We start from the raw sequence: 19,207 nt of genomic DNA, 5'->3' as shown, positions 1-19,207 counted from the left end.
TAAACATAACTACGTAGAACTGTTGGACTCAGTTTAAACTAGTGGGCCCAACCTCCGAGACCATCCTGAAACATCAGTAGACTGGGAGCCGTACGTGGATAGAAGCAGCTTCTCCAACTCCTGCAAAGTCAAAGTGACTCTGAAGAAGATGACAAGCCCTGCCCCAGTCACACCCGGAAGCTGACTGTTCCACGCACGGCTGAAGCATGAGGAAACTCATTGTGGGACTCATTTTCCTTAAAATTTGAACTTGTAGAGTAAGGACTTCAACTGACCTTCCTCAGACAGAGGGCTGCTTGCAGTGTATACATCAAGTCACTGAAGAAGGACAAAAAGTTGCTATGGTCCTATTATTTTATGGTTATTATAAGTGTACTGGAACTCTAAAAAGAACTTGTTTGTATAATGTTATTCTATACAAGGTATGTAGCCCAGGAAATGACCAACCTGATATGTGTTATGCCCCATCTGAGCCTCCCATGATCACAGTTTTTAAAATAAGATTAAGAACTGAAGACTGGTGGGGCCTCATGAATGATATGATTAAAGTGTTAGCCAAAACAAAACAAAAAAGTAGGTGCCCAAACAAGTCACCTTAAAATTTGATGCCTGTGCTGTCATTAATAATAATAAATTAAAAATAGGATGTGGTTCTCTTAATTAAAAAAGACACTATATGGCAAAAAATAAGTACATTTATCATGAATTAAGACTATGTGAAAATAAATGTAGATACTGGTCTTGTGTCATTTAGGCTACTTGAATAAAAAAAAAAAAAAGAAAAAATCCTGTCTACCTTCAGCAAGGGAAAAGTGGCCCTTCTTATACCAGTGGTCCGTGTAACACCTCAGAACTAGTAATAACCAACCCCCTTAATCCTCGCTAGAAAAAAGAGAATGTATAACCTTAAAAATTGATGGAGCTGGACTAGATATTCAGGTAAACATCGTGGTTTGAGAAAACGTTTACAAACACCCTCCTGAGCCCGTATGTCAAACCTTCTATGATGAATTGAATGTGCCAGTGCCAGAAATTCCAGGAAAAACAAGAAATTTGTTTTTGCAATTAGCCGAGCACATAACCCAGTACTGAATGTCACTGCATGTTACATATCAGCACAAGTGTACTATATGAATCAGTATCAGTCTGCACATTATCAATATTGCACAGGAAGACAAAAGTAGTGAAAATAAGAGTGAGAACTCCTACTAATAAAAAGTGAGAGTCTCAAAGGGGGGAAATGAAGGAAGAGAGACAGACCCTCTCATATTATTTTATACTCAGAAAAAAAAAGAAAAAAAAAGAAAAGTGCAACTAAAGGCAGGTAGCCCAGCGCTTAGGAACCAGACCCAAAACCAGGCCTGGTAGTTACAATTCTGCCTGACCTAAGCCTGGTAGTTAAAATTCGACCCCTGACCTAGCAACTGATATCATCTATAGATTATAGAAAGACGTTGTGAAACTTCCTGGTCTGTTCTGTTTCACTCTGACCACTGATGCTCGCAGCCCCTGTCACATACCCCGTGCTTGCTCAATAGATCACGACCCTCTCACACACACCGCCTTAGAGCTGTGAGCTCTTAAAAGGGACAGGAATTGCTCACTCGAGGAGCTCAGCTCTTGAGACAGGAGTCCTGCCGATGCTCCTGGCCAAATAAACCTCTTCCTTCTTTAACTTGGTGTCTGAGGAGTTTTGTCTGCAGCTCGTCCTGCTACACTGCCCCTTGTCACCCCAACTTCACCAGCAAGGACATGGAGGCTCAGAGAATTGTGGGAGCTTGAAATCATCCACTCTGCCAGTCTCCCACAGCGGCTAAGCAGGTGGCTAAGGCATCCCTCAGACACCCTGTGTACAGTGGGAACCAATCTGCCCACTCGTGGTGTGGGGAGACCCACGTCCCCCAGATGCAGAAGGCACACCCCACTGCAGAGGACAGGTGTTCCGTACTCAAGCACTGTGCCTGCCCGAGCTGAGGCCCCTTTGCTGGATGAGTCCCAGACCCACCCCCGAGTATGGGAGCGGCCAGATGCCACCAATACCCAGGGACAAGTGGCCAGAGGGAGCCGCCAGGGGCAGGTGGGGGCGGGTGTGCATGCAGCCACTTCCACAGGCAGGCCCCCCACCTGAGCCACGAACTCAGGACTGTCGGAGGCCCCAGAAACATCTAGCACCAGAACCATCTGTCTGACCCCAGGCTGGGCCTGTGTGGTGTTTCTTGTTCAAGGTCACCAGCCTCGTGGTGGGGCTAGAACTGGGCCCCTGAGCTGCAGATGGTAGTTTTCTGGGGGGCACTCAGAGTCCCACATGCCTGCATCCGCACTGAGCCAGGTCCAGATCCCCGGACCTGGCAGCACAGCAGCTTCCCTGAGCTCCCGGGCTGAACTTTAAAACAATGCCTCCCAGTTCAGCTCCAGCCCCACTCTGGGATCCCTGGACTCAGCGGGCCAGGGGCCATTCTTAGGGCAGCTAAGCCCTGGGCTCTGTGCCAGGCTGCCCGAACTGGCCAGTTGGCACCCCTTGGAGTCACCCTGTTCTTTGCACCTGGCGCTCCCATGGGGGTCAGAGGTAGGGGACAGCATGCTCTTGGCCCAGCAGCTGCTGTTGTGAGGGGGCTGGGCCCTGGGGTCAGAATGAGGCTTGGCTCTCCCCACGCAGGCCTGGGCCAGCCTTTGTTCCAGGGAATCCCCCATCTCCGTGAGCCGAGCTCTGCACCTAGGAATTTCATACGTGGCTTTGGGAGGAGGCGTGTCACTGCCTGACAGATCCCGCCACCTTGCTGTTTGTGGAGATTCGAGGCCCACCGTCACCCCGTGGCCGGGGAGTAGCACGTTCCAGCAGGCGGGGGCTTGGACCAGATCCTAATGTGGAGCTCAGGGAACCCTCCGGGGCTGTGGGGGGGACAAGCATTTCCCACCCACAGGAATGCGGAACTGCCCCTTCTGCCTTCCTGAGCCCAGGTCCTCCTCCTGACACAGCGCGGGTCTGTACCATCTTAGGGGCCTTCTGCCCTCTGCAGGGGGAGTGGGGGCTGAGCAACCTGGGGTCGGGAGGCTTCCGGATCTCAGGGGACAATCTTATGGGTCTTCCTCCCTCCCTCCCTGGGATCCAGCAGCCAGTTCCTGCCCCTCCCTAGATTGGAGGACACGGATGTCCAGAAGGGGACCTGGGTCCAGAAGGGTCAGGATCCTTGTCCTCAGAGAGCAGCTGACAGAATTGTTCCAAAGGGAGAGAGGGGAGAGGTCGCAGTCTCACTTTCTTGCACTACCCAGCCCCATCCCCAGCGCACCCCTTCCCAGCATCTGCCTCGGTTTCCTCACCCCTAACATGAGACTAGAACACGTGCGGAACACTACTGGGAGGGTAGGCTGAGCAGGGGTGGGAGGGCAGGGGCGGGTGGTCCAACCCTCAGATTCAGGCTGAGGGGCTCCTTGGGGGAAGGGACCCCCCTGGCGCTGTTGCCTTCCAGACGCCCCCCACCCTGGGGCTGCGGCTGCCCATGGCCCCACATGGCTCTGTGCCAGCCCAGCATCCGCGATGGAGACGGAACGGACAACATGGCACCTCCACCTCCCCCACCCCACTTCACTCTGCTCCTTCCGACTGGAGCCCCACGGCCCCCACTCCCTCCAGTGCTCAGGGTGGCTGGGCCGCCCACCTCTGTGCCTCAGACAGTCATGCGCAGGGGCAAGGGAGGGGCTCCAGTTCCTGGAATGGGGACTTGAGGCAGGAGGAGGGCCAGGCTGGGTGCCCTCAGGCCCCCAGAGGACCAGCACTGCCTCCCTCCCTTGCGGGCTGAGCGTAAGTGAGGGAGGACCGACCCTGCCCCAGAGGCGCTGTTCCGAGTGCGTGTGTCTCCCCGTAGTTCACATAGTTCGGGCTGTTTTTCCCGTAGCCGCGCACAACTTGCCTACCTAGGAATCCCTGGGCCGGGGGCAGCCAGCCTATGGGTGGGGCCGAGCAGCCGACGAGTCCAGAGGGGCAGGCCCGGGGTCGGGATCTTTGCCCTCTCCTCGTGTGTGGTGCCCGCCTGCCATCCACCTCCTGGCAGAGTCGATGCCTTGCTATGGGCGGCCGGAGAGATAGGCAGGAGCGTGGCTCCCACCAGCTCCCACATCCTGGCCTTTTCCCCCAGAGGAGCAGCCAATGGGGCAGGGCTTGAGACTCCCAGGAATGGGGGAGCCTGCCCAGATGGGGTGCCGGAGGCCTCACTGACCCTGTCTGCCCCCATCCAGTCCTCTTCGACTGGAAACAGCACCTCCATCTACCTTTGGGGGTTCCTGTGTGGGGAGGCCGGCCCCACTCCATTCCATCCTCACCCTGTTCCAGGGATGGTGGAGCCCAGGCCAATCAGAGGCATAGAGCTGGTTCAGAGATGGGCCCATGACCACATTCAGATCAACCAGAGGCAGGACTGCTAGACTATGGGAAAAGAGGGATCTCCTCTCCACAGGGATAGGGCATGCTGGAGTAGCCTGGTCCTCTTCACCATGTGTGGAGAGGCTGCCTAAAAACAAAGCCACTGCAGGGGAAAGCAGGCCAAGAGCCTGAGCGAGGCAGCTGTGAAGCACCTGGACCCAGTCGTGCCCGAAGTCCTTTCTATACCTGGATCCAGCTGTAGAAGCCCTTCCTACACCTGGACCCACCCAGGTCCAAAGCCCTTCCTACACCTGGATCTAGCCATGCCTGAAGCCCTTCTTATACCTGGATCCAGCCATGCCTGAATCCATTCCTATCTCTGGATTGACAGCTACATGAGCGGATACATTTTCTCCTTTGCAATTTGAAGTGTACTGAGTAACCCACAGGGGAAGCTGTACAACCAAGAGGCTATCTCCTGGTTCTGCCAGGCTCCCAAGACAGGACAGGCCACATTTGCTGCCCCCACTCCAGTCCTCTACAGAGGGCAGTCCCCCACTCACCATGACAGATGTGGCCATGCCCTCTAGGTGGAAGACGTCCATGCTGGAATCCGTGCCGCCCACCACCTCATTATTCCCCCGGCTTGACTGGGGAAGGTCGAAGTAGGTGCTGTCTGGTTCCCTGGGGCAGGGAGAGGAAAATAGAAGCTGTCAGTCCCCAGTCTGGGCGTCACCTCCATGCCTCCCAGGCCCAGAGCTCAAGGATAGCCCGAGACTCCTGGTGAGGCCTATGTCTCCTGCCCTTCCCACTCCCTCTCATGCCATCTCTGTCCTCCACCTGCTCCTCCAGGGCTGCTGTGAGTGCCAGAGAGGCAGAGCCAGTCATGGCCTCTGTTATTCTGGGCCTCTGCTGGCCATGGGTCCTTTCCAAACCTGGGAAAAGAGTCTGAAGTTTGGTCCTGCGTCCCCAGGGAAGGCCTAGGGCAATGGTCTCCCTTCCCTGCCCCTCTGACCCAGCCCTGTCCCCAAGTTGATGAGGGTGGCCAAGGTTAGCTGAAGACCAGTGTGGAGCCACCTCTTCTGCTCTGGTCCAGTCAGCTCAGCGAGGGTGGTCAAGGCTAGCCCAGAATCCCAGAGAAGGTTGCCAAGGTTAGCCCAGAGTCCCAGTGAGGGTGGCTGGGGCTAGCCCAGAGTCCTCCCGGGGCCACCCCTCCTGCTCTGGCCCAGTTAGCCCAGCGAGGGTGGCTGAGGCTAGCCCAGAGTGCCTCCCAGGGGAGCCCCAGGTCTGGCCAGCCGAGCACACTCACAGAGAGCTCCAGAGGTGCTCAAACGTGGTGCCTCCATCGGGGGAGGTGGCGGTGGACTGGGCCATCTTCCTCACGCTGTCCGAGGGCAGCTCGCTCTGCAGGAAGGAAGGAGTGACACCTGAGCGCCCTGGGAACTTGTGCTCTGTCCTTCTGTGACAGCCTCGGCGGGGGCGAGGGTGGGGTGGGCGGCAGGCAGGTGGGCCTGCCTGGGACGTCCCTGGAGCACTGGCAGGTACCCCCGCCTCACCCTCCCCGTGCCCTCTCCACTGTCATTTCGTCCATCCCACTCCCTGCGGCTGGAAACCGAGGGCCAGGTGGGCGGCTCTGCCTTGGAGGTGGTGGGCCTGGGTCAGACCTATCCGTGGGGGCACCCTGGGCAGGCAGGTGCTTCTCAGAGCCGCTGCCTTGGAAGAGGGGGTGACAGCAGCACCCGCTCCTGGGGCTGCCTTGAGGGCCTTCGGGAGAGCAGACTCTTTGAGATGCTTGGGCTGGGACAAGCGTGTGAGGCCTGTGGTCTGTTATGAGCCACTGTGTCTAGGTTTGGCCTGGAGGATGCAGCCAGGTTTGGGGTCTCCTTGATATCTGGGACCTGGAGGTGGTTCAGGTCCCAATCGCCCCATCTGGGGAACAGAGTGTGTGAGGGATGCCCTGGAGGCTGCAGCCGAGCCCCAGGCCAGAGCTTTGCTGTGCCAACTGCTGGGGGACACAGACGTCCCCTCACCGTCTGAGCCAGGGCTCCTCCCTGCACCCCAGCCCCACAGGGAAGCCTGGCAAGGCTGGGAACGTGAAGCTGCCCTGTCCTGGAGCCGGCCATTGCCTGGGTGGTCAGGCCTGGAGAAGGAGACACCCAGGGAATGGGGAGCCCTGACCCGGCGCCCATCCGCTGGTCTTCATCTCCACCACTGCTTCCCGAGAGCCCCTGTGCCCAGCTCCCAGTGGCCCTGGACACCCATGAGGAGGTAGCAGTGTCCAGGTGGGGCACAGCTGGGGTCCCTTTTCTATGCTGAGGGGCAGGGGACAGGGAAACCCTAGCCCGCCCTGCCATAGCCCCCAGCCCTGGCTCAGGTGACCTCTCCCCTGGGCCAGACTCCTAGGTTCTCGGTGAGGTGCCATGGGACAGGCTTGGCCACTGCCCTGCAGTGCTCAGGCAGGCAGGCCCGGACCTGCCCACGGCCAGCGGGGGTGCAGGCCATGGCCTGGAACCTGTCGCTTTTGTCCTTCCCCAGGCAGGTAGGAGCTGATAGAAGCCCGTGGCACGCTCCTGGGCCACCACATGCCAGGCCCTGGAGAAATGGCATGGGCCAGGCTGGGGTGTGGCCAGTGAGCCATGATGGCCTGGGACAAGCAGCTTAGAGGGTGCTGGCCCAAGCCACCTCCCCCCAGGTGGGCGTGACCACGCCACCCACTTTTCAGGAGCCCCAAGGCTCAGAGGGGTTAAATGACTTGCCTGAGGTCACACAGTTGGTGATGAATGTCCCAGGGGCTCTTTCTCAGAATTGGAAGTTAATTTGGTTGCCCTGCCCCACCCCATTTCACCATCACGTGGCCAGGCAGGTGTGCCCTTGCAGGCCTCCGATCCTGGGCTGGGCTGGGCTGTCTAACACCCCAGTGGAGCTGAGGGTATGCATGGGGACTGTATCATCCTGTTCATATAAAATGGGAAGGTGTGACAGGAAGCAGAAGCGCAGGCCCAGTTGAGGCTGGCACAGGGCCCCGGGGGAGGGCAGAACCTGCCTGTGCCCCATGGTGGGTCCGTTTGGGCTGAGCAGTATGAGTGGGGTAGCCTCTTGGTGCAGGCGTGTGGGCCAAGGCTGGGTGGGAACGAGTGAGGAGCCCCAGGCACGTGTCCTGAAGGACAGGAGCACTGGAGGGGCTGGACTGGGAGGAAAGAAATTCCCTCAGATCCAAGAGGACAAGCCTGGGAAGGTTTTGCTGCCAGAGGCCACTGGGTCGCATCCCCTTCATTTTGCAGATGGGCCACCTGAGCCCAGAGATGGAAATGGACTTGCCATCCACAGTAGGTGGGTGACAAAATCCCAGCTCCCTTCACAGCAGCACCATTCCCGGTAGCTGAACGGTGCACATAGCCCAGATGCCCATCAGCAGAGGGCCGGCCACGTGAGACATGGTGCCAGCAAACAATGGAACATTGAAAAGGAACAAAGCTCTGACATGCTACAGCGTGGGTGAGACCTGAAAACCTCATGCTCAGGACACACGACCTCATCTGTCAGCCTGTGAGCTGTCCCCTCCCAAAGGCTAAGGTGGGACAAAGACAGAGACAGAGACAGAGAGACAGAGAGAAGCAAGGACAAAGAGAGACAGGAACTGGTCAGTGAAACATTATTTGTGATCTTATGCCTGGGACATGGGCGTTGGCTGCATTTTCAAGTCGGCATCATTTGAACTCCCACTGAAGCCACACCCCCTCTTCCCACTGAACCCTGAATGAGGAACAGTGACCCTTCTTGTTGGCGCGTCCCTGCCTGCTGGAGACCTAGCTTCCACACCCCCGACCGGCATCCACTGTGCACTGCAGGACACCAGCTTGGCCTCTCGTCCCTGCCTGGGCACAGGACAGAGGCCAGCGAGCGTGGTCATGGGTCCCCGGTCCCACCCGCCCAGCCCTCCAGGCCCACAGGACAGGCCACCACCAGGAGCGTGTGGGGTGGGAAAGGGGCTTTCTCTGCACCAGGAGTTGGGTCCCCAAACATCCCCCAGGCCTATCTGCCTGAGACGTGGGCAGTGGGCCTCCAGGTGCAGGTGTGTGGACCGGCCAGAAGCCCTGGGCAGATGCATCTTCCAGGACACCCCTCCCCACGGTGGGGCCGGGGCAGGGCCCAGGAATCTGCACTTTTAAGAAGCCCCCAGGGGAGTCATGAAGAGCCTGGGACAGGCCCCCCGAGGAGGACACTGTCATGAAGGCCGGCCTTGCCACTGCCCGGGGTCCTGCTGCAGCCACCGGCCTCCCCCATGGGAGTCACGTTCCTCATCAGTCAAAACCAGGACCTGGAAACCTGCCCAGACTTAAAGCACATGGAGGAACTGGAACCAGAAGCCACCAGATGCCTGATTCCCAACTTCCTGGGAAAATGCCAACACTGGGTAGCATTGGCCCCAGGGCCCCACAGGAACACTGGTCACAGGCACAGGAGCCAGGCAGGGGCTCCCCCAGTCGGCCTCACACACGTGAGCTGGTGACCGGCTCTGTGGGCGTCTGGGAGTACCGGGCGTGAGGAACAGGAAGCGCTGTTGCGGGTGCAGGGAGGCTGAGTCCCTCCCTGCGCTGGGGCAGGGGGAGTGTGTGCCCTCTGCCCACAGCCGCCTCGCAGGCAAGGATCCCAGTGGCAAGAAAAATAAATCAATTCTAAAACCATGGCCTTTAAATTAAATCCGGTTTTCCTAACCATGTGCCTTTTAATTTGAAAATTTGTTCACAAGGGGAACCCAGTTCTGGGGCAAAATGGAAATTGCTTTTGAAACATTGCCAATCATGTTAAAAATCATGTGTGTCAATGGGGAAAAAGACACCAATTTCATAAGACATCTTTAGGAAGTTTTATTGACATTGTAAAATGCAAATACATTATTGGAAGTGTAAGTTTTTCTTTTTTTTTTTGAGACGGAGTCTCGCTCTGTCACCCAGGCTGGAGTACAGTGGCCGGATCTCAGCTCACTGCAAGCTTCGCCTCCTGGGTTCATGCCATTCTCCTGCCTCAGCCTCCCAAGTAACTAGGATTACAGGTGCCCGTCAACACGCCCGGCTAGTTTTTTGTATTTTTTAGTAGAGACGGGGTTTCACCGTGTTAGCCAGGATGGTCTCGATCTCCTGACCTCGTGATCCGCCCGTCTCGGCCTCCCAAAGTGCTGGGATTACAGGCTTGAGCCACCGCGCCCGGCCGGAAGTGTAAGTTTTTCTATGAAGATTTAGTCTAGGAGGAATGGGCTGGGTGGAGTGGTTCATAACTGTAATCCCAACACTTTAGGAGGCCAGGGAGGGAGGATCACTTGAGGGGATTTGAGACCAGCCTAGGCAACATAGGGAGACCTTAGCTCTCCAAAAACTTAAAAAAAAAAAAAAAAAAAAATGGCCGGGCGCAGTGGTTCACACCTGTAATCCCAGCACTTTGGGAGGCTGAGGCGGGCGGATCACGAGGTCAGGAGATTGAGACCACCCTGGCTAACACAGTGAAACCCTGTCTCTACTAAAAATACAAAAAATTAGCCGGGCGTGGTGGCAGCGCCTGTAGTCCCAGCTACTTGGGAGGCTGAGACAGGAGAATGGTGTGAACTCGGGAGGCAGAGCTTGCAGTGAGCGGAGATCGCGCCACTGCACTCCAGCTTGGGCGACAGAGCAAGACTCCGTCTCGGAAAAAAAAAAAAAAAAATTAGCTGGGCGTGATGGCATGTGCCGGTGGTCCAAGCTACTCAGGGTGCTGAGGATGGGGAATCACTTGAGCCCAGGGGCTCGAGGCTGCAGTGAGCCATGATTGCACCACTGCACTCCAGTCTAGGCAACAGAGCTAGACTCCAACTCTTAAAAAAAAAAAAAAAAGGGAAAGGAAGGAAGGAAATTAAATAAGTAGTTCTCAGTTGTAACGGGGGCATCCAGTGTGTTATTAGCACAGGTCTTGCAGTGGAAGGCTTTTCCAGTTTAAGAAACGTGTGGCCACAGCATTTGGGGGTGGCCACTGGGGAACTGCTGGCCGGCAACCCCCAGCCCCAGCACCATCAAGTCAGGGCACAGAACCGCAAAGGACAGTTGTGCTGGGTGTTCTTGGTCATGCTGTAGCCAGGCGATAGGCTGCTGGCAACCCAGGAAGCAGGGCACCTTGTCCCTGCCCCAGCCCTACCCCAGTTTCCATGAGGCCTCAGACAAGTCCCCTCCCCTTGCCAGGCTGGAAAGATGACCAGCGTTCCAGGTCCTACAGTGACCACAGCAGTGGGAGCGGGACAAAGACCGGTCACCGAGGGCCCTCCAGCAAACCCAGACCTCAGCCTGCTTGGATCCTCAACTCCAGGGTCCGCTGCACCGGCTGCACCCCAGGGAGAGCCCCCACACACGTGTGACTCCGAACAGGAAGAGGCTCACACCAGCAGTTACGCCCCCAGAGACCACAGGTGGGCTGGTGAGCGGACTCTGTGGCCCAGAAAACCAGCCTGCCCGAGCTCCCTGGAGCTGAAAAACAGGCTCTCTGCTGACTCTTTGGTTTGACTCAACCTAGGAGTTCTCACCAGGGACAACTCCACCCCCAGGGGATGTTTCCATCTGGGGGGCATTTTCAACGGGGTCGGAGGGTGCTGCGGAATCTCGTGTGTGAGGCAGGGATGCCGCTCAGCAGCCTACGTGGCTCAGGGCAGCTGCCCACAGCAGAACGCACACCCAGGTGTCGGGGCCACGGTGGAGAGGGGGTGCTGCGCCATCGCTCCGAGCTGAGGCTGGTCGGGCACTTTGCAGGGCCCCAGGCTCACACAGCAGCCCCAGTTCAGGGATGAGCAGGTGGAGGCCGGGAGGCCCAGTGGCTCGCCCAAAGCTACCGAGGGCTGAGGAGCTGGGACTCCCGCCAAGCCTGGGTCCTCTGATGGCCTGGCCGCACCCGAATGGTCCCCTCTGCCCTGTGGGGAGGAGTCCGCAGCCCATGAGGGGCTCTCAGGCTCTCTCATCTCACCCTGCCCAACACCTCTGGCCTTGTCTTCCATAGCTTCCCATGAAAACCACAGCCCCCGTCCCCATGCCCTGTCCCAAGCATCCCTTCCCTATCCCCCATTCCTCTGTCCTCTCCCTTCCCCTGTCCCCATAGGTTCTTTCCCTGTCCCCTTTCCCTTTGTCCCCTAGCTCCCCATCCTCTGTCCCCTCCCTGTCTCCGTCCCTCTGTCCCCTCCCCATCTCCTGTCCCTCTGTCCCTCCCTGTCCCTTGTCCCCATAGGTCCCTGCCCTATCCCCATGGGTTCCCTCCCTGTCCCTGTCCCTTTGACCTCTCCTTCTCCCATCCTTCATCCCCTTCCTAGTTCCTGTTTCTGTGTCCCCTCCCTGTCCCCCATCCTCTGTCCCTCCCCATCTCCGGTCCCTCTGTCCTCTCCCTATCTCTTGTCCCCATAGGTCCCCTCCCCATCCCCTGTCCTCAGTCCCCACATGCCTGGCTATGTACTCTCTGTGTTCAGCCTTTGTCCACCACCTCCTCCCCACGCTGCCCATCTCAGCCCTATCCCTCCAGGCCAGGCCAGGACCCGGCCTCCTCCAGGAACCCCGTCTCCGGTTGACAAGCCATCCTCTCCCCTCACCACCGGACAGGAGGTGGGAGCACAGACACCTCCTGGGCCATGGGCCCACAGGTAAGGCCTAGTCAGTTCTCCCACCCCTTCCACCTCTGCCCAGGCCCAGGGCACACAGGGCTCCACGACCACCTCAGATAAGTCAGGACGCTCCACCCCGACCACCTCAGATAAGTCAGGACGCTCTATCCCGGCTGAGCCCACTCTGGAAGAGGCACTCCCCATGGGGACACCCACTCCTGCCTGCAGGGGAACTGGCCGCAGGGCTGCTGTTACCCACCCACCCCTCAGTGGAGCTCTGAGACCGAGCCATCCGCACTCAGCCTGGGCAGGAGCCGTCTGCCCCGTCTGGCCCGGCAGTCCTGGACACTGGCTCTTAAGGGGTATCACAGGAGAGGTGCAGGGTGTCCTCCTCTGTCCAGGGAAGAGGGAAAAGCCCCCAGGAACTCCACCCGCTCCGGGCCACCCCTAAAGCAAACATCTCAATGCACTTCTGATTCCGGTGCTTCCCCATCCACCAATGATTTCACCTGTTATTTCAGCAAATCAATGGATTCCAATCTGAAGTGGCAAAGAAACCTGAGGCCATTGTGGGAGGAGACGATCTCAACCCCCTTGTGCCCTTTACCCAGGGATTCAGGCAGAAGGTCCCAGGACCCAGCACCCAGAAGAGCCCCCGCCTGGGCAGAGGGGTCGGGCGGTCAGCGCTGGCCCTGTGTGAGACGGTGGCTCTCCCAGGCAGCGGCCCGGCGGAATTCCTGCAGGGCGGCATCACAGTCCAGTCTCCTGGGGTCCTCTGTGCAGAGGGGCCTCATTCTCCCTCCCCACTATCCCGAGAAGAGGGGCTACTCTCACTTGGTGGGCTGGGGCCAAGGACAGGGGTCCCCCGGAGTGAGGGCCAGGAGGGCCTCCCTCTCAGGGGCGAGGCCCTCTACCAGCATTGCCTGCCCCTCCCAACAGCGGCCAAGGACCATGTGGCCTCCCTCTGTCGGGAGTGGGTGGGATGGGGCCAGACCCTTCCGCCAGGGTTGCCAGGATGGCTTCGTCAGCAGGTCAGGGGCAGGGATGAAGACCTGTCCGCAGGGCCTGGTGAGGAGGGTGCGGCTGAGAGCCCCCCTCACTGCCACAGATGGCACACCTGCTGCCCCGGGGGAGCCGAGCATGGGGATGAAAGACAGACACAGCCTCCCACGGTGGGGCAGCGTGCACCGTGTGAAATACGCAGACAACTGGAAGTGCCTGAGCAAGCTGCCCTCTCCCTCCTGGGCCGTGGCCCACAGGAAGCCGGAGGAGAGGGGACTGTCTGGGGGAATACCTGAGCCTCACCCCAGAAGCTTGAGGCCATGACCAAACCAAAATGCCCGAACCCCCATGCGTGGGGGTGCCCCCGACCAGCTTCCCAGGTCAGTTCACATGCAGCCAAGTGAAATGAAGAAACACCAGAGCATGGCTGATTCCCGGGGACTCCGGCCACCCCACGACGGCCCAGTGAGGCTGCGCACCACAGGCCATGTTACCAGCCAGGAGACACGCAGAGAGGGAAGGCCAGCTCTCCACCGGCACACAGCTGGTCAGGGTGGAGGTAGAACCCAGCAGCCTGGCTCTACCCCGGCCTGGCCTGGAGCTGAGCATGGGAGGCGCAGGCCCAGCTGCAATCCCCTCCCCAGTCCGTGTTCCCACCGCACAGCCCCACCCTGCACCCTGCCTGGGAAGCCCCTCTCTGGAAAGCCCCCGCCTGTCCATCCTTCTTCACTGGTACATTGAGGCCCAAGCCACACCCAGACATCCAAGGGGCCCACCCTGTCCTCTGCTGCCTGCCCAGGCCTTCTTGCTGTCATACATGTGTTTGGGTCGTACCAGGACACACGATTCCTGCCCCACCACTTCCTGCCCCGAAGCCCAGCACTGCCGGGCACACACTCCAGTTCCCTCCCCTGCTCTGCCCACGCAGCCCACCTCTGCCGCTCTCCAGCTGTGTGACCTCAGACAGATGTCTTGCCCATTCTGAGCCTCTGTTTCCTTGTCTGTACAATAGAGATAATTGTAGTGCCTCCCAGAAGCGCTGGGTGGAGTGAAGGAACTCTACGCATACAAAAAGCATAAAGCACTCCTTTACCTGGGCAGGCCGCGGCAGATGCCCCACGAACAGTATCGAGCTGCAGTTGACCGACGGCTACTTAGTATCAGGTGGTGGCAGTGGAGAAAGCACCAAGGAGGCTGGGGTCCCAAGGGCACCAGGCTGAGGAATAGAACTGCACACACGAGGGCCAAAAGATGGGGTCTGGAGGCTGCTGGGTCCCTGGCCCCTGAGTGCCTCTCCATTGCATGGTTAGCCGGTGTGTCTCACCCCCTTTTTACAGTGGCCACCGCGCCCTTTTGCAGAGCACCAGCTTATCCTCGGTCTCTCAGGGAATGAGGTGCCTTTGAAACGGGTAGTGCCCAGTCGCAGTGGCAGCCCGGTGCCAGCTCCATGCCCGGAGACATGCAACACGGTAAACAGATACCGCTGGCCCACTGGAGGCAAATCATGTATGTCTGCGAGGCCCTCAGAGGCTGGGTATGAGGAGTGTGGGTGGTGGAAGAGAAGTCTCCACCCCAGCCCCGGCTTGCTTGCACCTCGGAGTGGGCAGTGCTCCTGGGGGTAAGCGGGGCAGGAGAGTTTGGAGGTGGGGGTCAGAGGCATGAGCGGCCTGATGGGCTGAGCATCCTCTAAGAAAGGGGTGGAAGGAGTGGGCAGGGACATGGCCCTTGGGGGGACAAGGTTGGCGGCGGGAGGGAACTGAGCAGGGCCAAGTCAGGGCACTGGGGCTGTGAGCTTGGCGATGCTTCCTGCCAGGAGCCCACCTGTTAGAGGAAGGGCCACCCTGGCGGGGGCGGTGGGAGCAGAGCTGTCACAGGGAGGTTCAGACCAGCACACTGAGCACAGGAAGAAGACCCAAGGGACCGACTGCCAAGGACGGGGGGTGGGAGATCCAGGGCTGGGACGGAGCGGAGCTTATGGCCAGAGTGGGTGTCTGAGTTGATACCTGTGTTCACAGGTGGTGAGTACAGCGCTGCCCTCAGCAGGGCAGGTGGCTGACGGGGCCGCAGCCGCCTTTGCTGGAGCTGCCACAGCCTTGCTTTGCTCAGACACATCCCTGTCCCCTGCCCCCTCCAATCCTCCTCTCCCCCCCACTTTCTACCCCAAGGATCACACGGGGGGTCACCAGCCGTTGTGTGGCCAGTGGCCATGTTGGAAGGGCCTGTGTTGTCCTCCAGAATCTTCTTTCTCTCCCCAGACAAGCACTTCCGCTCCTCCAACCAAGCGAGGATGACCCTTCCCAAGCTGCTGTCCCCACCTGGCCACTCTCCTCTGGACACCCCTCGGTGGGGATGCTCCACTCTGAGACGTCCCCACCCTGCACAGACCCCTCACCCCTGGCTCTGGGCTTTTCTCTAAGGGATCTGGGATGCGCCCACCACACCCGTGGCCATGTCTCCCTGCTGACCGCTCCCCACCCTGCGGTCCGAGTGGACGTGCCCTTCCAGACAGCTGTCAACCCCCTGAACTTGTCATGCATCCCGCTGAGTCCCACCCTGACTCAATGCGCAACACTCCCTCCTGGCGTGCTCCCTTCCCGTTCTGGAGTCAGCTGCTCAGCCCTGTGGCCTCCCCCGTGCGGCAGTGACGGGGTCCACCCGCCCCTCACTCCTTCCAGAGGCAGCTTCTACTCTTCCTCAGAGTGGCTGTCCACTGGGCCTCAGGGTTGCCTTTCTGATACTGCCGCCCAGCATCCCCTGGGCCCTCACCCTGTGCCAAACCCTCCATATTTTCAAGCTCATTCAATCCTCAGAGGAACTCAGGAGGAGGTCTCCAGGTGTTCCCAGAGGCCCTGAGAGGGCGAGCAGCCTGCCCAGGGCTACACAGCTCGGAAGTGCCAAGGCTGGCTTGGACTGCGCTCTGGTGAGCTCCACCTTCCCGCCAGGCAGCCTGTCCTCTGGAGGCCCCGGCTCCTGCAGGGCAGACAACGACCCAGCCTTTGACCCCAGCATGAAGGGGGCTCCGGACGATGGCCGGGTTAGCCCAAGAGCTGCCAAGGCCCTGGGCAGGGCTGTGATCTTGTGGGACTCACAAGTGAACGGAGGGGCGCTGGCCATGGTGGAGCTCGGCCAAGGGGCAGCCTGGGCAGCCCGTAGGTCAGGGAGAGGCAGGAACAGCAACCTGGGGCTGGACAGGGTACAGGGCCACCTAGGTCACATGGCTTGTAGCCTCCATGCTACTCCAGGTCTAAGGGGGCTGCCTCCTGCCGCACTCCCGGCTCTCATACCCCACGCCTCTCCAGGGACAGGCCCACTCCTGGCCATATCTGAGGCAGTTCCAGCTGGAGCCCTGGAACCCCGAAACCTGGATAGGTGCCAGCCGACCTGTGCTCTCAGCCCAGCCCCGAGGGAGGCTGTGCAGCCAGACCCCACTCTGACCAACACAGCACCCACAAGGGACGGCTGTCAGGAAGCCTCACTTCTCAGGGCCCCTGCACCCCCCATAAGAGACGCTGGTCTCCCTCAGACCTGCCAAACCTCCTCTCTCTCAGTACCCACCGCATGGGGAGACATTTGCTTGCTGACTCTTTGCAGGCCAGACCACCAAGCCCTGCCTGCTGTGCTCTGCACTGCAGCCCCAGCACCCACCTGGCACACAGTAGGTGCTCCGTGAAGAAGCGAGGACAGAATCAATGAGTTGGTTTGAGCTGCTGGAGCCCAGCAGGTCAGGTCAGGACAGGACCAGGGTAACTGCTGGAGAAGCACCATGTGGGGTTAAACTGCTTGACTTCCTCCTCATTCCTCCTCACTTTTCTTTTTCTTTTTCTTTTCTTTTTTCTTTTTTTTTTTTTTTTGAGATAGCGTCTCACTCTGTCCCCCACACTGGAGTGCAATGGTACGATCTCAGCTCACTGCAACCTCCGCCCGCTGGGTTCAAATTATTCTCCTGACTCGGCCTCCCCAGTAGCTGGGATTACAACTGGGCGCCATCACTCCCAGCTAATTTTTGCATTTTTAGTAGAAACAGGGTTTCACCATGTTGGCCAGGTTGCTCTCGAACTGCTGACCTCAGGTGATCCGCCCACCTCGGCCTCCCAGAGTGCTAGGATTACCGATGTGAGCCACCGCACCTGGCCTTCTTCCCCGCTTCTAAGGGGCTCCTGTCTATCCCCCACCTGGACATGGGGCTCTTGAGTAAGTTCAGTCTGCGGGACCCCAGGGAGATGACACCGACATTCCAGAAGCCTGTGCCCGTGTGGTCCCCCTGGCCCCATCATCCCTGCTTTCAGGATGGGCAGAGAGATCCTCAGAGTGGAGTGAAACGCACCTAGAGCGACACAGCAAGCCAGGAAGAGTCCACGGTCTCGCCCCCTGAGCCACATGTCCATCCAGGAGGCCAGGCTGGAGTCTTTGCTAAGAGCCAAGGGAACAGGATCCAGAGGCCCTGGCCCCTCGGATATTCCCCCAAGACTTAAGGGAGGAGCCGGTCACTCAGTTTCCCTACCCACCGTCTCACCTCCAGCATCGCACTTGCACACACGGGCACGCGCACACACTGATTCACATATGCGCACACGTATGTGTCCATAGGCATCGCCACGTACACACTGTGCCCTCCTCACAGCAGATGCCCACAAGCCCCTTCCCTGTCCTCCAGTTTGATGGGTCCCTGAGGATTCCCCAGCCTGGGAGTCCAGCCCTGGAAGCAGGACCCAGGCAGAAGGTACAGGACAAGCCCAGCCGCTTCCTGCCATCCAGGTCTGGGTCAGGCTTGGGAGTAGCTGCGTGAGTGCCAGGGAGGCCAGGGCATGGCTTGCTGTTGCTGGGAGAGGCTCCGGGGCCACAAGAGAGTGAGGAGGCTGGGGAGAACTGGGAGGCTCTGGATCAGCTGTGTGAGGCTAAGGATGGCGGCTCCCAGCCGGGAAGCCCCTGGACGTGCCAGGCTTGGGCAGTCACTCTGCGCCTCCTTGGCAGGAAGTGGAAAGAGCTCCTGGCAGGTCCAAGGGGTGGAGGTGGCAGCACCAGAGCCACTTCTGCCCCCCAGCCCAGGGTCACACGAGGAGCCCTAATGTGCCACTTGGGCCAGATGGCTCCCCAGAGCTGTGGCATGTCCCATCAGGAGAACCATGGGCAAGGCCTCCCAACCCTGGCCTGAACAGGACTGTTTCCTGGCTGCCTCCTGGGAGGCAGTAGGAAGGGGCTCTGTGCACCCCAGGGTGGGCCCCTGGAGCCAGTGCACCCACGGTGGCAAGGAGACTCCCCCCGACTCAGGCTGAGAGGAGGGCGAGCCAAGCCCAAGCCTACCTTGGCTAAGCCTGGGCCCCGGAGGGTCGGTGGGGCCAGGTGGAAGTGGCCCTCGGCTGGCTCCTGGCTCCCGCAGGCGGGCGGTGGCAGCAGCGTCCCCGTCGCCTAGGTGATGACATTGGAGCTGTGAAACTAGGCGGCAGCGTGGCTGGCCTGGAGCTGCAGGGCAGCTGGGGGCGGAGCATGGCCTGGAGCCCTGGGGCTGGAGAGGGGCCTGGTGCTGCCCGCCACCCGGCATGCACGCGCCACCCTGCACCCCTGCTCCCCCCGACCCTCCCCAAGGCGACCGACAGGGCAGAGCTCAGAGCAGCCAGGACAGGGCTATCTCCACCTAGCTTTGCACTGGTTTCTACTCCTCATTGTGGACGCTTCCAAGCACACTCAGAACTAAAGGGAACGGCCCAGGAACTCATCCGCCCGTCCCCAGTTCTCGTCACTCTGACCTGCGGCTTTTTGTTTCCTGGGGCATTTCACAGCAAATTCCACCTAGGAGACCATCTCATCTATAATACGCCAGTACCTGCTTCCAGCAGGTAAGAACCTCTCTTAAAATATTAGGTAAAACCATGAAATTGCTGATAATCAACTGTTTTGGCCCTACCAAAAACAACACACACACACACACACACACACACACGTGCAGCAAGTTCAGATAATTCAACATTATATGCAGCCATAACATCAAATTCTGAATCTTTAACGCTGGTCAGAGGATTTTGAGGAGGCCTGCCCCAATTCTGGAGAAAGGAATGTGTGTCGCTGCCCCGTGCCACCTTCCTCCCCCGCCCACTGCAGCAGCACGGAGCGGACAGGACGAAAGGGACTTGGCCGACAGGATGAAGGTAAGGATCTCAAGATGGAGAGATGACTCGGGATCTTCCAAATGGCCCGATGTAACCACCGTGTCCTATAAGAGGGAGGAGCAAGGACAGGGAGGAGAGAAG

At 59.1% G+C, this 19,207-nt stretch overlaps 1 protein-coding gene across 1 annotated transcript in view; it reads right to left on the bottom strand.

Moving 5' to 3' along the window:
* The window catches only part of TP73 (tumor protein p73), a 63,103-nt gene extending 50,562 nt beyond the window's left edge, over positions 1 to 12,541 (bottom strand). Inside the window, exons 1-3 of the mRNA XM_011956840.1 lie at positions 12,470 to 12,541; positions 5,667 to 5,761; positions 4,921 to 5,041 (exon numbers count right to left, since the gene is read on the bottom strand). Of these exons, the coding sequence (XP_011812230.1) occupies positions 4,921 to 5,041; positions 5,667 to 5,731 (186 nt within the window). The 5' untranslated portion in view covers positions 5,732 to 5,761; positions 12,470 to 12,541. The remainder of the gene's footprint in view (positions 1 to 4,920; positions 5,042 to 5,666; positions 5,762 to 12,469) is intronic.
* Positions 12,542 to 19,207: the final 6,666 nt, after the last annotated feature.

The sequence above is a fragment of the Colobus angolensis genome, unplaced genomic scaffold (assembly GCF_000951035.1).
Source record: "Colobus angolensis palliatus isolate OR3802 unplaced genomic scaffold, Cang.pa_1.0 Scaffold426, whole genome shotgun sequence".
Lineage (NCBI taxonomy): Eukaryota > Metazoa > Chordata > Mammalia > Primates > Cercopithecidae > Colobus > Colobus angolensis.
This window is presented reverse-complemented; position numbering and strand designations above follow the sequence as displayed.